The sequence below is a fragment of the Pavona decussata genome, unplaced genomic scaffold (genome assembly GCF_977016875.1).
Source record: "Pavona decussata unplaced genomic scaffold, jaPavDecu1.1 SCAFFOLD_89, whole genome shotgun sequence".
Taxonomy (NCBI): Eukaryota; Metazoa; Cnidaria; class Anthozoa; order Scleractinia; family Agariciidae; genus Pavona; species Pavona decussata.
This window is the reverse complement of record NW_028145506.1, coordinates 1,533,263-1,555,610: the sequence shown is the minus strand read 5'-3', so window position 1 is coordinate 1,555,610 and position 22,348 is coordinate 1,533,263. Positions and strand designations below refer to the sequence as shown.

The 22,348-nt window shown below is 40.2% G+C and overlaps 2 protein-coding genes across 5 annotated transcripts in view; both read right to left on the bottom strand.

The window, feature by feature from the left end:
* Positions 1–613: 613 nt before the first annotated feature.
* Positions 614–18,138, bottom strand: LOC146474489 (uncharacterized). Of its 4 annotated transcripts, none has more exons than XM_085117088.1 (9): positions 18,077–18,138; positions 13,590–13,705; positions 12,761–12,868; positions 10,856–11,869; positions 9,102–9,368; positions 4,616–4,727; positions 4,427–4,516; positions 3,799–4,007; positions 614–2,626 (listed from the first exon to the last, which is right to left on the bottom strand). In XM_085117088.1, the coding sequence occupies exons 2-9, from the start codon at positions 13,702–13,704 to the stop codon at positions 2,019–2,021; spliced, it is 2,523 nt and encodes an 840-aa protein (XP_084973214.1). In that variant the 5' UTR covers position 13,705; positions 18,077–18,138; the 3' UTR covers positions 614–2,018. The 4 variants fall into 4 exon arrangements, with proteins under 4 accessions (XP_084973214.1, XP_084973216.1, XP_084973215.1 ...); XM_085117090.1 differs by having other exon boundaries at positions 4,427–4,480; XM_085117089.1 differs by having other exon boundaries at positions 10,889–11,869.
* Positions 16,051–22,348, bottom strand: part of LOC146474488 (SR-related and CTD-associated factor 4-like) — a 20,009-nt gene continuing 13,711 nt past the window's right edge. The window contains exon 15 of the mRNA XM_085117087.1: positions 16,051–21,426. Within this exon, the coding sequence (XP_084973213.1) occupies positions 19,475–21,426 (1,952 nt within the window). The 3' untranslated portion in view covers positions 16,051–19,474. The remainder of the gene's footprint in view (positions 21,427–22,348) is intronic.

Sequence of the window (22,348 nt, the reverse complement as noted above, 5' to 3'; positions counted from 1 at the left end):
GTCATCGATTGCCATCGATAATCGATTGGTTACGTCCTGGTAGAGAACACTGGACGGGACATACTTTTAACAGTGACCAAAAAAATCCAGTGTCCCTTTGTAAGAAAGAAATGGTTGTAATGTTATTTTACGACACCTCCGCCTTGCAAAATGATTCTTACTGACTCCATCAGCCAGCCTTCTTGGTCTAGTAAAATTAAATAAATATATTCTCTTAAAATTCACTCTCTACTTGACAACAGTTGAAACAACAGTCATTAGGGCCATTTACATACGACACAAATAAGCCACGACTTAGCCAAGTCACGAACTGACGGTATTAATGTACCAAAAAATGGCATTTTAATACAACATATTCGTAGGTTCGAAAAACGCCTCGTTTCTTTTATTTTTAAGCGATTTTAGTTCTCCTTTCACAAGGTAAAGATTGCATTTTCTTCATTTTTGTCAGAATTCCGTTGTGTCTCGTCGCCAATGTTTAATGATGTTTCTAGTCCTTCCCATCAAGCCCCGCGCTCTAATTTCCCGCTCTTTTCCCGAAATCAAAATAAATCAAGTCAATCAATCAATCAATCAATCAATCAATCAATCAATCAATCAATCAATCAATCAATCAATCAATCAATCAATTTATTGTGTCTGCCTAGTAACATGCCTAGAAGCCTAACTAATCGAGGAAACCCGTAAAATGCAAATACAATACTCATCTTTGTCAACATAAAGTTATAAAATCCTATGTTATGATAAAATGCGAGTGAATTAAAGTAAATCAGTAATTTGGACCGATAGCCTTGTTTGTCTTCAAATTTCGTAGCTGATCTTTGGACTTATTGCTCATCAATCGTTTCAAAAGAAAACTTTGTTGCTTCATGTTCATTTGAGTATGACCTAGATCAGATTAACAATGGCAATGCTCATTTTTCCAGTTAAACCTGTTCACGTATAGATGCAAAATGGACATTGAGAAGATCGGCAGTAAGTAAGTAGCTTTATTTATCCACATATCGCATATGAGCAAAAAGCTCGTTTAAATGTGCTTTGTAACTTAAGTTAAGATATTACAAATGTGGTGTCAACAATTAAAAAATAGAAGTAAATGAATAAATAATCAAAATAAATGAAATGAAATAAAAATAACAAATTGAATAAATAGGTAAACAAGTAGATAAAAATAGATCAGTAGAAGTATGAGTCTCTATTTACAGAAATCACAGTTGCAGTCACGTGAGGACAACAATGGCATTCTATGTAACTTTTGCCTAAATTCAGAAAGAGAGTCCGCAGTTCTAATGTTGTCTGGTAAATTGTTCTACTGTTTAGCGGCCTGATAAGAGTAAGAGTGGAGCATGTACGATGATGGGTTGAGTAATAGTTACTCCCTCGTTGCAGCATGCAGTGGTAGTGGAAGACTAGCGACGGTAACTGCATCGATCGTGTTCAACAAGTTGCTTGGATACGCTTTGTTCTTCTCAATAAGATCTAGAGCAAGCAGTAGTTGGACTAACAACCTTTTCCCTGATTTGCAAATCAAAGGAGCTTGCACTGAGGAATGAACGCTCCATGGATGGCATCTGGATTGAGATTGGGCCATCCGGGGTGGCCACAATTATCATCATCAAAAAACAGTCAAGTCTAGATCACTTCATCCCTTTGTTTTAGTTTGCTCTTTGATTATTATTAACTATAATATCTGTTAGTATCTATAGTATCCACTTCGTTTCGTTTATCTCAATTTTTGTATTACTTACTAATTACTGCAATCGCGAACTACAATCCTTTCAAGCGACGAAACATTTAAAGAAAATCAAATTTTAGTTTTAAAATTGCACAATAGGAAATTAGTCTCAAAAACTACCAAACTGTCAGTCTGGTATCTCTTTCAGCTGTTTAAAAGTTCTCTTTAAAATTACTTAGATTAAATGGAAGATCTTAGTAGAGCTAGCCCGATATATCTAAAATTGCTAACTTCACCGGATGCGCCTACGTTCTCGTAGTGAATTCACAATTTTCAAAGGTGATTAAATATAGCATAAAATATCCTTGTCAATAGTTCCGCGGCAGGTGGGACATCGGGAATCGCCGCTGCGTTTATGCTCATTCACACAAACTCTGCAATAAAGCAAATGATAACAGGGCAGAATAATACAGTCACGTGGTCGTGTAAAACAGATCTGGCACATCAGCGATTCCTTGGTTTCTTCCAGCTCCTTTTGCAACTTGGTTATCTCTTTGCTTTCCGATAGAGATTCCTGTGCTTCCTTTAGAGCGTTGTCGAATTCTTCGCGCTGTTTCTGGCTCTCTCGTTCCCACTTCTCGTCATAATTTTTACGAACTTCCAACACGATTTTTGCCTCTGCTGTTTTCAGTGCGTTGTTGAACTCTTCCCGCTGTGTTTGACGATCTCTCTCCATTTGTTCCTCATAACTTTTGCCAATTTCGTCCTTAAAATTGACTATCAACGCAGCCTGTTCCGTTTTTAGCGTATTCAATTGTTCTATGATGAAGCATATCTCATCTCTAAGCTCAGTAACACATTCCTGTAAGTTTATCAGCTGGAATCGAATGGAACTCATCCATGACAGCCTCTCTTCACCTTCTTTTTCTACTGTGCAGGATGACAGCGGAGCTGCGATTGAGAATTAATAGTAATAACAATAACAATCGCGATAATGATATTTAGTAATGGTAATAGGACAGAGTGAACTACAATTCAGAGCGTAATCGGGCGAGATTTGCAATTGGGACAACGATTACCACTATGAATTGTACGACAAAAGGTCCGATTACCAATTAATTGTATCAATAACAAGGCGAGGTTAGGAAGTCTGAGAAGTACGTACGTAATCGACGCGTGAATGACGCAGGTGTCCAGTTTAAAGGGTATCCGATTTGAAATAAAACAAACAACGGTGGTAAACATAATAAACTTGCGTATACAAGTTCTACTGTTTTGTCAACCTGAGGATAATCTTTTAACACACTCGAACACTCGCCGGATCAAATCTTTCTTTCCTTACAAGGACCGCTTCAATCGTTCTCAACAATTTAAAGTCACTGTTTACAAAGCCGGTTGCTGGGACTGCAATGATTTTTACATCGGTAAAACAAAGCGACGACTTCATTATTGGAAAACTGAACACTTCAAGGCCCTCCCTAAAAGTGGCAGCACGTCAGCCATTGCTGACCATCTCAAAACCACCGGACACAATATGAAGTGGGATCATTTCGATATTTTAGCAAAACTGATTATCGCTGTAAAATCCAAGAAACCTTGTTTATCCAAGAACTAAAGCCAGCTTTTAATTTCAACGTCAGCAGTAGGAAGATGATGCTTTATTACATGTAATAAGCTGGGGTTTTTTTCTCAGTCTCGGTTCAAACCCCTTACCACTATTTTATATAGAAAGTTGTCAAGAATTATAACAGTCACTTTTGAAAATGTATGTTGACTGACACCAGCAAACGAAACGTCAAGTTTTTATAAAATTCGCAAGTTTATTTTATCACCGCTGTTTGTATTTTATTTCTGATCAAGCTACGATGGCTCAAGAACAAAAGTATTTATCCGATTTGAAGTTCAATTGGACACCAAGTACGTGCTCGTGCTCTAAAAATGCGCTAAAATTATATTAGGGCTATTACGTTCATAGGGAAACCATAAGCAGAAATGCTGTTAAAAAGTACTTTTGGAGCTCCGCTTTTAGGCTTGGCTACTATATTAGTCTTAGAACGTTGTACTTTGCAAAGACATGCGAGACTCAAATGTGAAAAAATCTCTCAGCCAGATAATAAACCAACCTCGACGGCCTGCATCATACTCGCGGTACTCCGCGACACCATGGGGCCAAGTAAAGAGAGCACAGCCGTGTAACGAGCCATCTTTCCAAGTCCCTTTCTTAACGGATCCATCCGGGAGTTTTAAGGTACCATACCCATTCATTTTGTCGAACTGCCACTGACCGTCATATACCGCACCAGAGGAGAACGTCATCTTACCAAGACCGTGCCTGTGTCAGGGTAACCAAAACGTCATGCTTTGCCACCCTAGCTTAAACTGAGCTCGTCATACTGACGTAATAATAATTCACTAATAATTAACAACATGCCACTTTAGACAACTCGTGAATTGTCAGGGGATTCCAACCTCCCCCCGAAATAAAAAAAAAACCCCGCATCTTAGGTCCAGGGTTCAAGTGTGGCCGGAAGCTGGAGTTGGTTCTGCCAGCTAGGATTTTTCACCATGTTATATTTGAAAAATAAATAAATAAATAAATAAATAAATAAATAAATAAATAAATAAATAAATAAATAAATAAATAATTAAATAAATAAATAAATAAATAATTAAATAAATAAATAAATAAATAAATAAATAAATAAAATGAACTGAAATAATAGCAATAGCTAGGAAGTGAGCCAGTCTAACCTCATGTTATGCTTCCACCCACCACTGTAAAATCCATCGTGAGCAGTAGAGTGTCTGACACCAGGCAGTACCAGTTTGTGAGAAAGGCAGCTGAAAAGAAAAAAACAAGAGTTTTCATTAAAATTTTATACTTTGATAAAAATACGAAGATCACGGCTTTGGATGGACTGCGAAGCGAGCGAGTCAAACCTGATGTTAGTTTTCGATCCACTGGTGGCCCCTCCCTGGAGAGGAAGTGCTGCACTAGCACGGTGATTAACTGCCGAGAAAATAAGCCCTTCACCCCTTCCGTGTCTCTGGCCTGTAGATTTAACCGCAGACAAAACTATCAATGGCAATAAGAGATGATTTTTTCAGAAGCCGTTCCAGATCAAGGCTCCTGTTCTTATGCGACTATTTATTTTAACTGCAACCATTTATTGTATGTCAACTCGATACTTCCTCAACTTGGCATGCTCATAGTTTTCGATCCTTTAAAGTGTTCTCAAAGTTCCGGGGCGCAAGAAGTTTCCCAATCAGTGCTATCCCCGGCAAAGTCAAGAACTGTGATAACATCAACACCTTCTAAAAACGCCTTACGCAATTTCACAAAACCTCCACTTTTTGAGTGGTTAAAAAAATATTTTATTTTATCATGTTTTACTTAACCATATCCATAACTTAAAGAAACAATTTACTTGACATATTATCAAGTAAATTAAGGTTTTCTCCGACAATTTCAGAGAGTTTGTCGTTAGTTTTGCTGCTGAACGGACTGAACTTCAACCGAGAAAAAATGAATTTCAGCTGTTGTTTCTATTTTCATTCGTTCCTGGATGGGTGTTTTACGAAGATAAAGTTTCATCACTGAATAAGGGACCGTTCATTTTTTATGAGCATGGGGGGGCTGGTGGGATTTGGTTAATTGCCACTACGAAACTGTATGACCCCCCCCCCCTAGCATGCATTTTTTTTCTACATGGCCCCCCCCCCAAGCAGAAACTATTTTTTTCCTAAATTTCCATTTAGATTCTCAAAGGAACTATAAAAATTAATCAAGCAAATGGTTAACGTGAAATTACTCCCCTTTGAGTAGAAACAATTAATACACGTACAGATCTGATTAACAAAATACGGATCGAAGCATACCAATCAACGATTAAGAGTCATATTAAACAAAAAAAAACAGCGGACACACAGATATCAGGCGCGTAGGCAAGGGTTAGATAGGGGTGTTCGTTGAGCCCCAAATCTTGCTGAGCGCCGGAGGCGCTCTTACTAGAAACCTCGTTTCCTGCATTTTGAGACCCATTTTAGGCAAATCACAAATTTGTTTTACAGCAGCTTTGTGAGCTATATACATCATTTCTACGGCATAATTGTTTCAACTTAAACAAGAAAGTTCAATGTACATTCCGCGCCCTGTCGAGTTCCGATAGCTATTCGATCTGCTGATAGTCATACACCAAGCTGGTAAACTGCATCATTCTCGGGTGTAGGCCCTCGAACAAATTGACTATCTCGTCAAGATTGACAGGCATATCATATTTGATATGCATTAGAACCAGGGCGGACATTCTACTCTCTCGCATGGTACACCTCATGTAGTTGTTCAACCTCCTCATTGTGCTTTTTCTTCCACGATTATTGATCTTCAAAGGGGGTTCGTTCGAACCCTTCGAACCCCCCCTCCAACACACCTGGATATTAAAGTACTGCTATTAAAAATGACAGTTACAAGCTTTTCTGAAGATGGCCTACGGCTCAGATTTACCGTCAACTGAAGTCACCAACAACAGTTCTATTATTAAAAACTAATCTGGATGTTCACACTAGGCATACTACTGAGTCTACTGATACTCCTGGGTTCAAATAATTTACTAATCAACAGTTTTTATAAAAGTGAGTACTATTAAACAGAACATTAAACAATCTATTGATATAGTTCTGAGTACAACCACTTTGTAGAAAACTACTCCCCCACAGATGATTCAATAGTGAGACTGTTAGTACGTTTTTATATTAATTTGAGCTTGTACAAACATAGGTGTCTACTTCAGTTTATATTCATTATTGCTTTTCCAACAGATATGCTTCATTTCCTCAGTTGTTGTTAATATAAAATGCAGATTTCGACCTCAGTATGTAAAACAAATTAAAAGTGGTTAGGAAAATCGCATTAAATAAAATTGAAATAATATTCAATTTCTTCATCTGTTTCTGTGTTGAGCCACTTTCAATTTCCCCTACTAGCCAATTATTGCTGGTGACCCCCCCTCTTTCACTCAATTTTTTTTGGTAGCCCCCCCCCCCTTTAGTGCCATTTTTTTCTCGTAGCCCCCCCCCCCCCCCCTAAATCCCACCAGCCCCCCCATGCTCATAAAAAATGAACGGTCCCTAAGTTCGAGGGAGTTTTTGCCCAAAAGCATTCATTTATGAAAGCTGGCTTATCGCCGTACCGCGTAAATATTTGAAAAAGAGAATTATGTACAGCTACGGTCATCCTGGATCATGTGAACGATTTTGGCTGCCTAGCACGTGACCTAAATCTTCCTTTTTTCAGCATGGTAATATTCCTTTCTTCGTTCAAACGACGGCTTTTGTCGCCTTTTATAACATCGGGAGGAGGTTTTTGGTTTTATCCAAGTGAACGTAAATATAAATACATCAAGCGTTGCGATGCAAACTTTCAGTGTTTACATTTTTTTCTGTTGAATCGATCTTATCACTCAAACTAGACCCCGACTGAATTTTATTGCGGCTTCTGTCTGGCCGAATTTCATCCGCTAGTTGCGAGGACATGTGTTTGTCTACACAATATTACGCCGAAATGTCACGTTTCATCAATAAAAATAGGAAAACACACAAAAAGCTTTCCTAAATAAAAAATTTATTCCGGTAAGTCAATTTTAATTACAGGCCTGAGAAGCAAAAGCGTATAATTTTCGCTGCGAGGCGACTTGCAAGCGATTTGAAGTCAACTTTGAAGCAAATTCATCGGAGCACGTTTTAATTTTTCAAACATTTTGCAAGAACTGTTCGGAATACGAAAAATCGGTCTATTAGAATAGTATTTCAGTACAAATCCACAATCAAACCTGTAATTATTTGTGTTGTATTCCTAGAAACCTAGAAACACTGGACATTATCAAGGAACTCCGCGGATTAAAAGTTGATTTGAAATCCGCCCGATCATCGGGCTAATAAAACCGCAAACCGACGAACAAATTCGCCGCTGTTAAAACTGTCGAGCATCCCTTAGAAGTTCCTCTTTCGATTCACAGTTTCCAAGAGGTATGTTTCCCGTCCGAAAAGGAAAAATTGGCTAATTTCGACTAGCGCTTAAGTGAAATTCCGCTACATTACGATCACTCATTAACTGCGCATGCGTGAAAATTAACATCAGAACCAACCAACCAACCAATTGATAACCCCACCATTGCTATAACTCGTTCATTGCGCATGAGAGCGTTCGCGAGTTAAAAGCAAGTCGAAAATTCCTGCCTCATCAGTCAGCCTTTGTGTTGGTCAGATGTAAGGGCCAGACTGAAGCACTGGCTCCTTATTTAAAAAGAAAAAAAACCATTTTTGATTGATACAATTAAAACTTTACATCAGTGTTGACAGTTTTTGATGCATTTCCAGCCATTTCAGAAGACTTAAGTTTAAAATTTCCCGGACCCCCCTAGTTGTCTCACGCTAACGCGTTCGCTTTTGTTCCCCCACTCCTTTGACAGCCGTATAAATCTTGTGTAAACAAACACATGTCCTCGCGAGCCTAAAGAATTCTCCCATGCAACGCGATGATCAAATCTTCAAGTTTGTTTTTTGGAAAATTTTTTAATTGGCAGCCAGTGTATTTTATTCGATAATTAGAAACTTTAACTATTTTAGACCAAAGGGAAGTTGCTTTTTTTACCCTGTAAGTTGTGTATTCTTACTGAACATGGGGTTGTTTGTTACCACTTTGCATATTGGGTGAGCACTTGGAAAACCTCTCGTCAACCAAGAATAAACGGGTTAAACTACCGTGTTGAAAATGTTACAAAACAATTGGTTGATGAGTCAGCTGTGCGTTCATCGAGATATAAAACTTGAGAAGTTTGGAGAGCACTCAAGAAGCTAGAGTTGTTCTTGGCTAAGCCTCGAGCAACTTGTACGTATCTTTCGTGCTCTAAAACTTCCCGCGTGCTTCATATCTCGATGAACGCACGCTAATGAGGAGGAGGAGAAGAAGAAGAAGAAGAAGAAGAAGAAGAAGAAGAAGAAGAAGAAGAAGAAGAAGAAGAAGAAGAAGAAGAAGAAGAAGAAGAAGAAGAAGAAGAGGAAGAGGAAGAGGAAGAGGAAGAGGAAGAGGAAGAAGAAGAAGAAGAAGAAGAAAAAGAAGAAGAAGAAGAAGAAGAAGAAGAAGAAGAAGAAGAAGAAGAAGAAGAGGAAGAGGAAGAGGAAGAGGAAGAGGAAGAGGAAGAAGAAGAAGAAGAAGAAGAAGAAGAAGAAGAAGAAGAAGAAGAAGAAGAAGAAGAAGAAGAAGAAGAAGAAGAAGAAGAAGAAGAAGAAGAAGAAGCAGAAGCAGAAGAAGAAGAACAAGAAGAGGAAGAAGAAGCAACCGCAGCTTTATTTGATAACACGGGTTTATAATAATATTTGAAACCTTTATTATTATTAGCCCTGGAGAAAAAAAGAAGTCTCACAGTACCTCTGCGCCAGTCTCCACTGTAGATAAAATCTCCTGTCACCGTTTCAAGGGTTCCTCGTCCATGCGGGAGCTCTCGTTGCGATGGGTTAAATGGGCCTCCATCTTTCATTAAACGCTGCAAAACGGCAGTGCTTGATTGGTACGATTGGTACGCGTGTTCGGTGAATGGATTTCGAAAATAGTTTCCTTCCATTCGGTTTTTGAAAGCGACTTGCTCAAGCTTTGATTGAACTGCCAACATGTCAACTTGTTCTCCAATGTGTAATTCTGCAAAAAAAAAAGTCACCATATCAAAAGATGATTGACTGATTGATCGATTGGTTGACGAACTGCTTTTTCCAGGAAAATCGTGTGCTCATGGACAGTTTTTACTTTTGATAGCTGAGCAATTTCTATTGGTTGTCTGTTGCAATTGCTTGCACTTCAGTTTTAATAGAATGCCGTATTTTCTCCATGTCTGCCTCCCGCGCTTAAGTAATTTAGGCATGGGTCTTCAGTTTTTTCGCCCAAAAAGTTAGGGGGTGGTCTATCTTCTATAGCTTTCGTCCTAGCATTGTAAGACATTGCACTTTGCATGTATGACGTATGCAAATTAAGTCACGTGACTCGGTACGGCCAGAAAATGCTGGAAAATTTACACCAAAACTGGGAACAGCTTATACTGATAGTAATTTACCTTTAGTTCATTGATACCCAACAGGTCAGAAGGGTATAAATAAAACTATTGTGCACTGAAATTGTTAACTTTTTGTTAGTTGCGAAAATAAACAATGTATAGAGGTAAAGCAAATGCATTTATGCACCGTTAGGTTTAAAGCTAGAAGCTTGTGGGGCCGTGTACATCAAACAAATATTTTAAACAAACAGAACAAAAACTCCTTAAAATTCCCAACTGACAGGGACCTGTTGAAACAAATCCAGCTAGTCTCGAACGTGGGACCCCCGCATCACGGTTCGCGCTTCTAACCACTCGGCCACACCGTGTTTAGGCCCTAGCCTTAATTTACCTGAGCGTGGACCCAGTGTTTATTAGAACCTGGTGTTTCTTCGGAGTCGGGTATTATTAAACAGCGATGTTTTTATCCTAACCTGGGGCGTTTCTCATTTATTTACGATCAAATTTAAAATCAAACTGAAAGCAGAAGCATTACTGCAACGTTGTGATTTCCGATCAAGTAGCTTTATATTTTAGATTCCACTTTCCTAAAACGGCGTTTATTAATCGAAACTGGAGTTACTTAATTTTATTCTGGGTCCACTCCATCGTTTATTCTAGAAAATAAGGTATCCGTGCATTACAATTTGACACCTACACGATAAACTTCTGACAACCCTATTTGGAGTGAGTTGTCGCCACCCTACAGCTCTTGTTTTTCTTTCGTTCTTTTTCTTCTGTTATGTTCTCGGGGGTCTCGTTATACTTCTGGCCTTAGTTGTTCAAAGAGCGGATAATTTTATCCAAGACTTATCCAATGGATAGTTCATTATATGGCAGATAAAATATGTGCAGGAATTTCCATCTAACCCTATAATTTGTGTATAAAGTAAGGCGTCCGTCTCATTTAAGAATGTGATTATGTGAAAACCTTACCAAAAGCTTTGGTTGGAGTACATTGTATCCGCTGGATAGCATGTTATCCAGTTGATAAAGTTATCCGCTCTTTGAACAACTGGGGCCTGATAGATTGTACTTCACTCCTATTCTGGGTAACGTAGAGATATGAGCTACTTAAAAGTAAAGTAAATCATCTCACTCAGATCGTCGTCGCCAAAAGGATTTCTGTCACCTGATGAATCAGTTGCCCCTTCCGTGGCAATCAAGTTCAAACTGATCAGTCGTTGCAAGAGCGTTGTTTGGATGTTGGTACAATGCATCAAGGCCTCTAAGGGTTTTTCAAGCTCACAGAACAGAGCGCTGCAAACATCATTTAGAGTATCTTGTGGCCGGTCCATTCTGGAAGTCTCAGGAACATCAATCAGATTCCCTTCTGGGCCACCCAAATAAGGAGTCCCAAGAGTCACGGAGGCCATAGGACACTTTTCTGCACACTCCTCAATCAGGGGAGCTTTAAGAAAATCACGAAGATTCTCTTCGGAGCTCCCTGCGGCGGTAGCCTTGGCCTCATTTGGCGTCTCCTCTGTGCTCTCTCCACTGGGGACCTCAGAAACATCATCCCTTGAAGTCTCTATTAGGCTCTCTCTACTTTGAGCCTTGGGAATTTCATTCAAAGAACATCCTGCACTATTCAGTCCAGAAGCCTTAGGAAAATAATTTAAGCTCTTCCCTGAACTTAGAGACTCCGGAGTATAGGCTACACTGTCTCTTGCACTCTTCATAGTGGAATACTTGGGATCATCATATAGACTCTCTGCGTCTTCCGTGGGGTGACCCCGAGCCGCACCCAAATTCAGACTCGCTGCTGTTGGCCTCTCTGTGCTTGGAGCCTCGGGCGAATCTGATGTGCAACTCCGCTGCGAACCAGTTTGGCCATCAGCTGTGATGTGTGCTTGTAACTTTACTATCACAAGTCTATAGAGAGAGTTCTGTATCTGCATACACTTCACAATACTCTGAAGCAGAGCTTCTTTGAGCTGTTGTCCTTCTGAAACAGTTAAAGTTGATAATGGTTCTTCCCCAGCTGCTGGGGGCTGTGGTGGGCTGAACGCACGAGCGGGATCAGACTCTGAGATTAACTTGATGCTTGGTGTGTGAGGAAACTCGCCTGTACTTGTTGATGGTAGTTGCCTTGAAACATCATAGATGGGACCTACGTGCAGTGAGAAAAGAGGCTGCATTAAAAGTGTACGAGACTTCAAAAAAGTCATGTTATAACTGCTAAGAGGAGCAATTTACAACGAGATGCAAGATTACATCTTTGATGTCGTTTGTTTGCGATCTTTCCAAATCAAAATCTTAGGAAATGGCAAATCAAAAAGTACACTCAGATAGCTTCTCATGCCATTGCTTGTTCCTGAGGCCTGAAATACAAAGAACATTTCTTATCTACCCGGGGTATCTATCAAACAGTACCATCATTTCGAATGTGCACTGTTTGGTTGTTTACCATGAAAAACCGTTCGGTCGACAGTTCCAGTAAATGGTACGCATCATAATCCCGAGTGAACATTTCCGTGGGATGCGTGTGTTCCATTTCCACAGCTCGTTTCCCCAGATACGGAGCCAAACCAAAAGGCCTGGAACTAATTGACCAAATGGAACATACATAATCCGTTTGGAATTCCGTTTGGGAATTTTTGACCACCTTTCAAGAAATCTCGTTTCCCCTGGAAATTTTCCGCTTGGGAAGACCAAATTAGTCTTACCATTTACATTCCAACCGAAATGACCGGATTTTGGGGGTAAATGGTAAACAACCATTTACTCTCACATTACTTTTTTCGAAACAAGCGAAATGAGCTAGCGGATGAACGGGACTTTTTTTCTGTAACAAACTTAGACAGCCGTTAAACAAGGTAATTCACAAAAAATCGGAAATATGCTTCCGTTGATCATTTCAACCTCTTTCAGCCTTCTATTAATCATTCAAAGTTATTTCATAAACAAAGTGCCATTTGTAAGAAGACAATGCAGGTACTATGCGTAATGGTTTTTTGAGAGCTTGGGCCTAATTTTGGGAAAATTACAAATTTTCACTTACGGAAATTAATTTTACTTCTTGGAACGGATTGGGCTTTCGATGGAACCCTCCTTCTCGTCCGTCGAATTTTTCTTTCCTTTTCTGTGAATCTACAAGCTAAACTGAACCCTACACATACGGTAAAGTAAAACAACAAACGAAAACTAATTAGCAGAGCTTCTCTTTTTTTCACATACAAGGAGAAAAGCCAACAGCCGACATTCCTGAAATTTATGTAGAAACATAATAATGTTACCATTATTATTCATGGCATGTGATGTTAACATGGCCCATGTTAAGATCACATGATGGGGCAGCCGCATTTTCACAGGCATAATTTGCAAAATTCTCTATCTCCTTGCAATTACTTTTACATTTTAGGGTAAGAGAGTTTTAGCGTTATCTTGTAGAGGTTATGAAAAAGTCGGGAATTGAAGATGGCGAAATGCTGACATACTCTCAGGATTACTAAAATTAAATCTTATTGTCCTGATTATTCTAGCTTCGCGGGTGTTCTTATGAAAAAAAATTGCATAGACGCCGATTGCTAAGGCAGGGAACAAGAAATAAAAGATATATTACAAATCTGTTGCATCGTCGTTGCACCCCGACGATGCCCATGGTAATTGCAGCATGAATGACCAACCTTATCGGATGTAAAGGTGCGAAATTATTATATTTACAAGCAAAATTTCTAACTTCAGTTTTTAACCTGTTTCTGCTTCGAGTTTTAACATGTAATACTTTAATGCACTATTTGTCTATTGTGAATAGCCACATGAAATTAAAAAAAAAACCAAGCATTTATGGATACTGATTTTTTTAGTTAAATTTATTTTACATTTTTTACCTGCAGTTGATGGCTTTTCAAAATGAGGTGTATTAATTGTTTCCCCGGTGTAAGCAAGTTTCTCTTGATAAATATCATCTTCAAATGCAACTTCCAAAACCCCTGTTGATGACATCCTATAAAACATTAATGGCCCACGTTAGGCTAAAAACTAAAAAAACACTGACAAAAAAAAAACAAAAAACAATTAAAGCCTCGACGTGAGAGATGCCCACCTAGCTCCTGAAATATGAAATCTGAAGATTTTTTCTTTTGTACCAATGCCTCGTGAACATCAACCCAATATTCCGCCAAAAATCAGTGTTGCAAATCGACCTAGCCCCCCCCCCCCCCCCCCACACACACACACCCCTTAAACCACCACCAAGAACTGATTGACCCTTATTTTCCCTGCAAGTTAACCAGCTGTTTCCTGTGAACGACTGAGAAAGAATCGGTGTAAGTAAATGCACCTTGGGAGTATTACGTAAGTTTGCAATGGTGGAAATATTCATTTGTTATAGAGAAAAATACCCAGGACATTTGGTGGGCGTACGGGAGACTGGGAGGCTGGCAGCTCCCTTTCAAATGTGTCCTTTCAAAATTCTTGTTTTGCTTCTGGCTTTTACTTGGAGTTTGCAATCATAATTTCTCACTCTTAGCTAAGGGAGAAGCGTAAGGCAAGAGGGCAAGAAAAAGTGTTAAAATAAATGTATTTTTGTAAAAGAAAGGTGGTTAATTTCAAAATGCCTGATTACATGGCGAATTCCAGCCGCAGGCTGGGCTGGCTGGACTGGAGGTTAGGATTTCTTCAATTTGGGATTATAAGATGAATTTCAGCCCAGACACATGCAGTTGAAATTACGTTGAGCAAAATAAATCAAGATAAATCGTTTTCAGTGAAATTGTGTTTATTTCACATGCCCAAGTTCACTTTTTAGGCCAGGCTGAAATATGCAGATAACATTGCATTTACATGAGATGTTTCAGACCGCTTGACCAGGCTGAAAGTTCCACTAGCCAGGTTTGAGCTAACCTAGAACTTTCAGCCCTGGATGAAGGCTCACATATAAAGGTGACGTGTCAGTGATCATTGTACCTTTTTAGGGTTAAAATTTGTGGTTAATTGGCACCCCTTAGAGCGCTAAAATATAATGACTTCCACCAGAGGTTTGGTGGTACCTTTTAGGGTATTGAGCTGAAAAATATGAGAGGAAGTAAATGTCAGCCAAATGATGTCAATTTTTAGAAATATAAAGATTTACGACCATGCTTTCAAAAATCTTTACTAGTGGAAGACATTTGAAGGGATAGGCTAATTAAGGCCAATACAAATTGCTAAAGCATCAGTTAGTGTATTGTTCTAGAGTTGGTACCTCTATATAGGGGTAAAAATTGTTTGGACCACACCCACAAAACAGAATTCTGGTACCTTTTAAGGATTCTTTTCAAAATTTCCCGCAATCACCGCTGTCATTTTTATATGGGAGTCTTCCTCCCCCCCCCCCCTCTCCAGGTTGGAACTTTCTCCATGCAATTACAAACTCTTTTCTAAGTCAGATGATTTGCTAACAAAGCTGGGCTGAAATCTCAGCCCCCGAAAGTGGACTGAAATTTCGACCAGCCTGGGCTGAAATTTGCCACATAATCGGATCCATACAGCCTGGTGAAATGTGATGTTACATTTTACAGTGCAATGCACCTTACCGTGGCTACCCAATTAGGATACGCAAATTTGACTAACAGCCACGCCTCCTTGCAAAGTCCAACAGGCCAGTGATGGAACAACAAATTATTGAAAAGTACGTGTCGTTTTGTCTTGGCTAACTTGTAAAAAAGTTTGTTGGGTGGCTATGGTAAAGTGCGTTGCACTGTAAGACTGGTGAACTGATAAATGGATGTTAATTAGTGATGTATTTTTTCAGTCAATGGCACAGGCACACTCAGCAAAAAACAAACCTTGAGCCCAGCTCCCAATACATACTTCACTTCTTGTAAATATATAATATGCGATTGTAAACCCAAAATCTGAAGCTCCAAATTTTTTTTTTTTATGACACCTCGTCTTGGGTAGGCAAGTCAAACTGTTTTCATAACCTTTGTCTTAGTGCCTGCAACAGCTGCAAGGGTGGGCGAGTTGTCTCACCTCGGCAGTCAGGGTAATTAACCCTTGCTGCCAGCAGGACAAATTTTCCTCACATAAACAGTTTGACTTACCTACATGTATTTGAGACAAGATGGCCCAACTCAGTAAAATGTGTGCATATTTTCTTGAGCTCATGCAGTTTTTGGATTTACAATTTATGTCTAATTTTTACAAGAAGTGAATTTTAGTACTGATCCTGGCCATTGCATTTATTTTCTTAAAATTAGCTATTGAAGCAAAAAATGTCTGTACCTGCAGTTGTTAATTACCTTCAAGAACAAAAACACACCCATGACATATTTTCAGTAAGGCTTTAAAAACATTTAAACAACTAAATTTGCTGCATCCCAGCCAGTGCTGTCATTGAGTGAACATTAATACACAGTACATATTTCACTAAATAAAACCTGCATGACTAAGTTTTGTTTTTGATTTTGTCAGTCCCAGTCTATAATTTATTTATATACAGTATTTATTTTCAAATTTTACAAAACAAAACTTTCTGTTGGGTCTGAGATCGACTGAGAAGTTAGTTAACTATACATGCATTCATGACTACCAGAAAACACCTCAATGGTCATATAAACAGCTGTTTGAAATTTGAACAGTGCAGTTCAAAGAAAATTAACACAACAACCACTTTGCAGACCAATAAATGAATTAATATTTTCAACTAGTGGGTGAATTGATGTCCCTGTAATCATATGTATTGCCTTTAATTGATTCACAGTCTGACTGACGACTTGGACAAATGACATTTAGCTAGTGTTAGCTTATAATTATTTTGGATTAAGCTGAGCAGCAGTATCTGAAGGGTGACTTTTCTATTTATAAACAGACGTGACTGATGACAGACAGACATTTGATGCTATGACCTGATAACAAGACAAGTGATATGTTAATATATAATGTAGGAAATAGCTTCATCCAAAATAGGTTAATAGTGGTCACTAATTACTTTCTAAAGGCCAATTTAGATGGTACAACTTTTGCTCACGACTGTCGGATGCAATTTCTGCAACGCACACTGCTCACATCATGCAAAAAATTGCACACAACTCTCGTCACTCAACATTGCCTAAACCTACGATTGTCGTAGGATTGTAAAACAGGTTTTAAAATCCTACGACATTTTTTATGACGTACACAACAGTCGTAAGCGAGTTGTAGGTTTGATTTACACGAAACAATTAGTGTCGTAGGCCTGTGGTAAGCTTGCTGCATGTGACAAAGTCGTACTGTGTAAATCGCCCTTTAGCGATACAAAAGTGAGTGAAATACGCATACACAGCTGATTTCCTGCCACAAGGAGAGTCGGTCATCTCCCTTTGTATCAATTTTGTGCATGCTCACTTTCCTTAAATCCCTTAAAAACACAAGGGAGTTGAAAGTACTGTATAAGCATTCAAATGTATTATTTTTTAGAAAAACCACTAGAACCCTTAGACTTATTAAGCAATCAAAATTAAAGGAAATGTTATAATGAAATGAAGTTTTTCCTTTTATTCCCTTATCGGAAGACACTGTTGGATATAACTACACCTTGTATGTACATCCCCTAGCTTCTGAAAGGAAAAAAAGCTTTGGGGCAGCGAAGAAATGGGGCTGGTACCTGGAGGCAGGGGGGAAGCATGGAAAACGCTTCAACACTTAAAACATTTGGACTCTCCATGCCCTATTTTCTGTTAAAGAGTCAGCCCTCGCAGCCCCTCTTTTTTGGTTGGTGCCTGCTCTTTGCAGAAAATAAAATCCAATCTCCTGATTTTATGATGACACTAATGACCCAAAGAATTGAATTGGCCCCCTTCTTTTCATATCTGTCCTTTTTACTCTGTCATCCTAAAGTTAAAGACCTTATTCTTATGTTGCCTTTTCTTTGGGGGACGGGGGAGAAAAAACAACGGACTGTCCGTGCATAAGACACGATGTTCTTGTCCAGCGATCTGTTTCTGTACACCACTAGACATTCACTTAAATCTAGCGGAGTAGACAAAATTAAACATGGCAAAACTACAGCTTCGAGAGCAAACAAACCGAGAGGTGTCCTAAGTCGGCCAATTTATTAAACGAAACTGTACTTATTAAAACTGTACGTCCTCTTCCGTTGAATAAATCGTGCGAATGCAACAGCTTTAGTTTTATAGCAACAAGACTAACTTTACCCTTATTCAACCTCGAGGTATTGGAAAATTCAATATCAGCTTAAAACGAAAGCATGCACACAGAGAGTCGCGTTATTAAACCACTTCCGGGAGGAGGGATTACAAGGTTTGTAACTGCATCTTCTAACGGCTATTTGAGCTAGAAAAATTCTCCAGCTACATCAGAAAGTTAAAAATTCAAAAGACAATAGTTTACGCACCTTAAAAACTTTTCTGTCGCCAATAATAATCTACTGTTTCCAAGAAATCACAGAGAATGCAGTCGTCTAATTTGGCTCGAAAGGACTTATGGGATACCTTTTTCCGAGAAAAAGGCCAGTGTGAATATTTTCAAGCTTACATGATCATCAACAACATCCATTTTCAAATTTTAAAGCAAGTTCTTAACAACAACGGATCTCTCGATTCTCAATAAATGGTGAAGTAAACTGGGCTGTTTCGTATGTGAAGATCTAAAGATCTAATGTTATCCGGGTCGAGAAGAGGGGTATTGAAAGTCTTACGGGAAACTTCAGTTCACCAAAAATTATTAATGCATATATTAAACTGTATGCATAAAACATGACCAAAGCAGAGCGTTGTTCGCGCGATACTGTTAATGTTTGCCATTTTTTCCCGCAGAAAATCAGTCATGCACCAAAAGTAGTATGAAAATACCGCTACAAAATCAAGCAATTTCCTCTAGAACCAGACACTACAAAAATATTTAAGTTTTATCAAGGTAAATCATCGAGCAGCAACATGAAAGGTTGTAAGCGGCTGCAGTCAGTTCCCCTGACTAGGTAGAGAACACTGGACGGCACATCCTTACGACACAAAACCGCTAACAGTGACCAAAAAAATCCAGTGTCCCTTTGTAAGAAGGAAATGGTTGGAATGATATTTTATAACACCTCCTCCTTGAAAAATGATTCTTACTGACTACATCAGCCAGCCTTCTTGGTCTAGTAAAATTGAATAAATATATTCTCATAAAATTCACTCTCTACTGGACAACAGTTGAAACAACAGTCATTAGGGCCATTCATACGACACAAATAAGCCACGACTTAGCCAAGTCACGAAATTACGGTATTAATGCACCAAGAAATGGTATTGAGGTCGCGCGTTAGCCTTCGAATATAATATTTGTCTCGTACAAACGGCCCAAATATTACACCCACCTCTTCAACTCCAAAGACATTTGTCTTCTATGTACGCATCCTCAATACTCGGAGACACAGAAGACGCCAATCGGACCAGCAAGAAGATTTTACGGGCGAAATTTATACGACCACTGTCCGCTTGTCTTGTAAACTTTGCCCCATAAAATTTTCATCCTGTCTCGATTAACAGCCCCTGGGTCTCCAAGTATATGCTGTACCCAAATTTCGTATGAAAAGCAAAAAAATTAAAAAGTGTACGAAATTGTACAAAAAAAAAAAAAAAATGGAAAGAAGCAGTAGTGACCAAATACGACATCAATATGAACACGCATCGGTAAAACTCGTTTAAAACAAGCAGGAAAAAGCTTGGATCAAATGATAACGAACAAAATTTGGGATCTGTCCGACCACCCCGTGGTACGCAACGTTCAGTCTGTTTATTTTCGCACCAGGTCAGCTAGATGCTTGCTCAATTTCACCGTGGACATGAATCTCTTGGTTCGATAACTTAGCAGTATCATCCGCACTGTTTTGTTTGGATGACAAATCGTTGCCCTCCTTCTGCAAGCTGTTAGCTTCATTGTCCTTGGGTAAGTCTAAATTATCCTTCGGAATACCCAAAGTTTCATTAGCCCTAGGAATATCCATAACATCATTATCCCTGGAAAGGTCCATAGTATCTTGAGGAATGTTTAGATTTCCACTATCCTTCGAAATATTCACGAATTCATTCCCCATTGCAGTGTTCACAGATTCGTTCTCGTTTCCTTCTACAATTTCACCCTCCTCTCTTGGCGCAAGTTCATTTTCAGAATTTTGCGTGATCGTGTCAAATGGTTGTTTATTTTCATTGACAATGTTCTCTTTAACCTCTGATTTAGTGACAGCAGGTTTTTCCTCCAGTGGTTCAAACCTGCTTCGCCTTCTCGGGCCATCCCTAGGGACATCCCTGTCACCGTTTAAGTCTCTGTTTGACCTGTGCTCATCGCGTTCACGCCGTCTGTCATCCCGATCCCAATCCCGATCGCGGCCACGATCACGGTCTCTATCACGTTCACGATCCCGACCGCGATCCCGCTCACGAAAACGGTCATCACGATCTCGGTTTCGCGCGCGATCGTCACGATCTCGCCCACGATCACGATCCTCGCGATCACGCCCGCGTTCCTCACGGTCACGACCGCGTTCCCAGCTTCGCTCACGAGACCGATCACGCTCTTGATCACAAAAATCCCTTTTCTGTCGCCGCCCAAAGTCTCGTTCATCATCCGGTCGGTCCACAGAGTTATCCTGGTCGCCTGTGTTTATCTGCTCCCGCTGACTTTCTTCATTCTCCTTATTGCCTTCCTCTTTCCACTCTTCAACTGTTTCACGATCAAGGCCTTCCTCGGGTGGTCGATTATTTGGCCAGCCGGGAGGAGGGATACCGTGAGGGGGCGGACCCCTCATGGGACCGGGTCCTGGACCCCACGGAGGAGGGCCAAAGTCGGGTCCACGAGGCGGCCCTCCAGAGTGCATCAGAGGTGGTATATCATGGGGGAATCTAGGTCTCCCGGGGTGGAAGGGTGCCATTCTCATGTGGTGAGGTGGTCGCTGATGGAATGGAGGAGGCCCATGTTGCATTGGTGGAAAAGGGCCATCTGGAAATCTACCAGGGTGGCGAGGGGGGAATGGTCCGCCATCGTGGGGTCTGCCGGGATGATGTGGTGGAAACTGTCCACTCCCTTGAGGTCTCCCTGGGTAATGCGGAGGGAACTGATCTGGCGCGTGATGAGGTGGTAACGGACCCTCGTCACTTGGGCGATGAGGAGGAAATTGTCCTCCCTCTTCTGGTCTGCCAGATGGAAATTTGCCTTCTTGGGGAGGAAACTGAGAACTGTCCTGGGGTCTGCCAGGGAATTGGGGTGGCAACTGTCCAGCATCCTGAGGCATGCCCGAGGATGAAAACCGATTGTTATCTGGGGGAAACTGTCCTCCTTCCTGAGCTCTGCCAAGGTTTGGCGGTGGCCCTGGTGGTCCATTGGGTGCCGCGACAGGAGGGGCTCCAGAGGGATTAAACTGATGTAGAGGAGGCCCTCCAATATTTGGTGGTGGTACTCCCACCATGTTCGGAGGTGGTGCCCCTGGCGGCAGCATGTTTGGTGGCAGCGGAGCTCCTGGGAATGGTGGCTGTATCATCATTGGAGGAGGGATCATTGGATGGTGGCCAGGGAACATATGGTGACCAGGAGGGGGCATTTGGGGAGGGGGCTGTCCTAGAGGGTTCACGGCTGGGCCTTGCTCTGGGCCCTTTGCTTCAGTGCCTGCTTGTGCAGCTGCCAGTTTCATAAGCTCTTCTTGGCTCATAGTTCCAAGGTCCTTGTCATCTTTGGTGTTATTGGTGTCTACGCTGCCAGCCTCTGAACCTGTCAGGAAATGGACAGCCAGAATTTAACCAAGTCATCAAAAACAAAAGCACCTTACTGCCTAAACTACTAATGTAATTATTGCCCTGCAAATACCCCTACACGTAATTTCAACGAGAACAGTCCGAGATGAAATACGCAAGTAACACGACTCAAATGAAAAAAACAAAGACAAAAAGAAACAAAACGACACTGTTTCAGATTAAAGAGGAATGTTTTAAGACTCGGAGCACCTAAATCCGTTAAATCCGAAGATCTCACACAATAGCAGCACTCCTAGTTTAGTAAAAGAGAAAGGAAGAAAAGAACTTTGCAAAAAAACTGGAGAAGGCGTCTGCTCTCGCAGGCTAGCATTCTGAGTACTATATGCATTTTTCAATTTCCTACAAAGGTTTATTGCTGTCCTTCAATCCCTGGGCTTACATTCCTTCAAAGGAATTTTTAAGGCACTTATTTTCTTGGGGAGGAGGGGGGGGGGGGGTTCTGCTTTGGTTTTTATAAAAACAGCTTGAAACAAGTGGACAGCTTAAAGAGGTAACAGTCGACAGGCTTTTTATCAGAAGGATTTTTGCATATGAGATTTTGGTTGGGGGAGAGGGGTGTTTCTATTTACAACTGAAGTGTTTCCTGTAGAAAAGGGTGTATTTTTTTCTCTGAGGGAAATTAAGAAACCTTCCAAAGTTCCCCAGTTTAAGCATGCACTGTGGATTTTGTACAAATTATACATGTAAACGTGTATTTGTTGTATACAGGGTGAATTTCTGGGAGTTTCACCCCCTAGGCTTAAGCACACAAAATCTGCAGTACACATTAAGACTGGAGAAAATTGAAGGGTTTTGTTGATTTCTTGGCCAAAAAAACAATATATGCCCTTTTGCCACAAGTTCTTTAGTATATTGTGCATAAGACAAACACAAAACAG

Bases quoted from the DNA above. Each gene is read 5' to 3' on its own strand.
- LOC146474489 (XM_085117088.1), bottom strand. From the start codon at position 13,704: ATGTCATCAACAGGGGTTTTGGAAGTTGCATTTGAAGATGATATTTAT. The intron at 4,728-9,101 runs GTACTGTGAGAC...TTAAATCTACAG, and splicing joins CAGTGGAGACTGGCGCAGAG to GCCAGAGACACGGAAGGGGT. The intron at 2,627-3,798 runs GTTGGTTTATTA...TCTCAATCGCAG, and splicing joins GTATGATGCAGGCCGTCGAG to CTCCGCTGTCATCCTGCACA.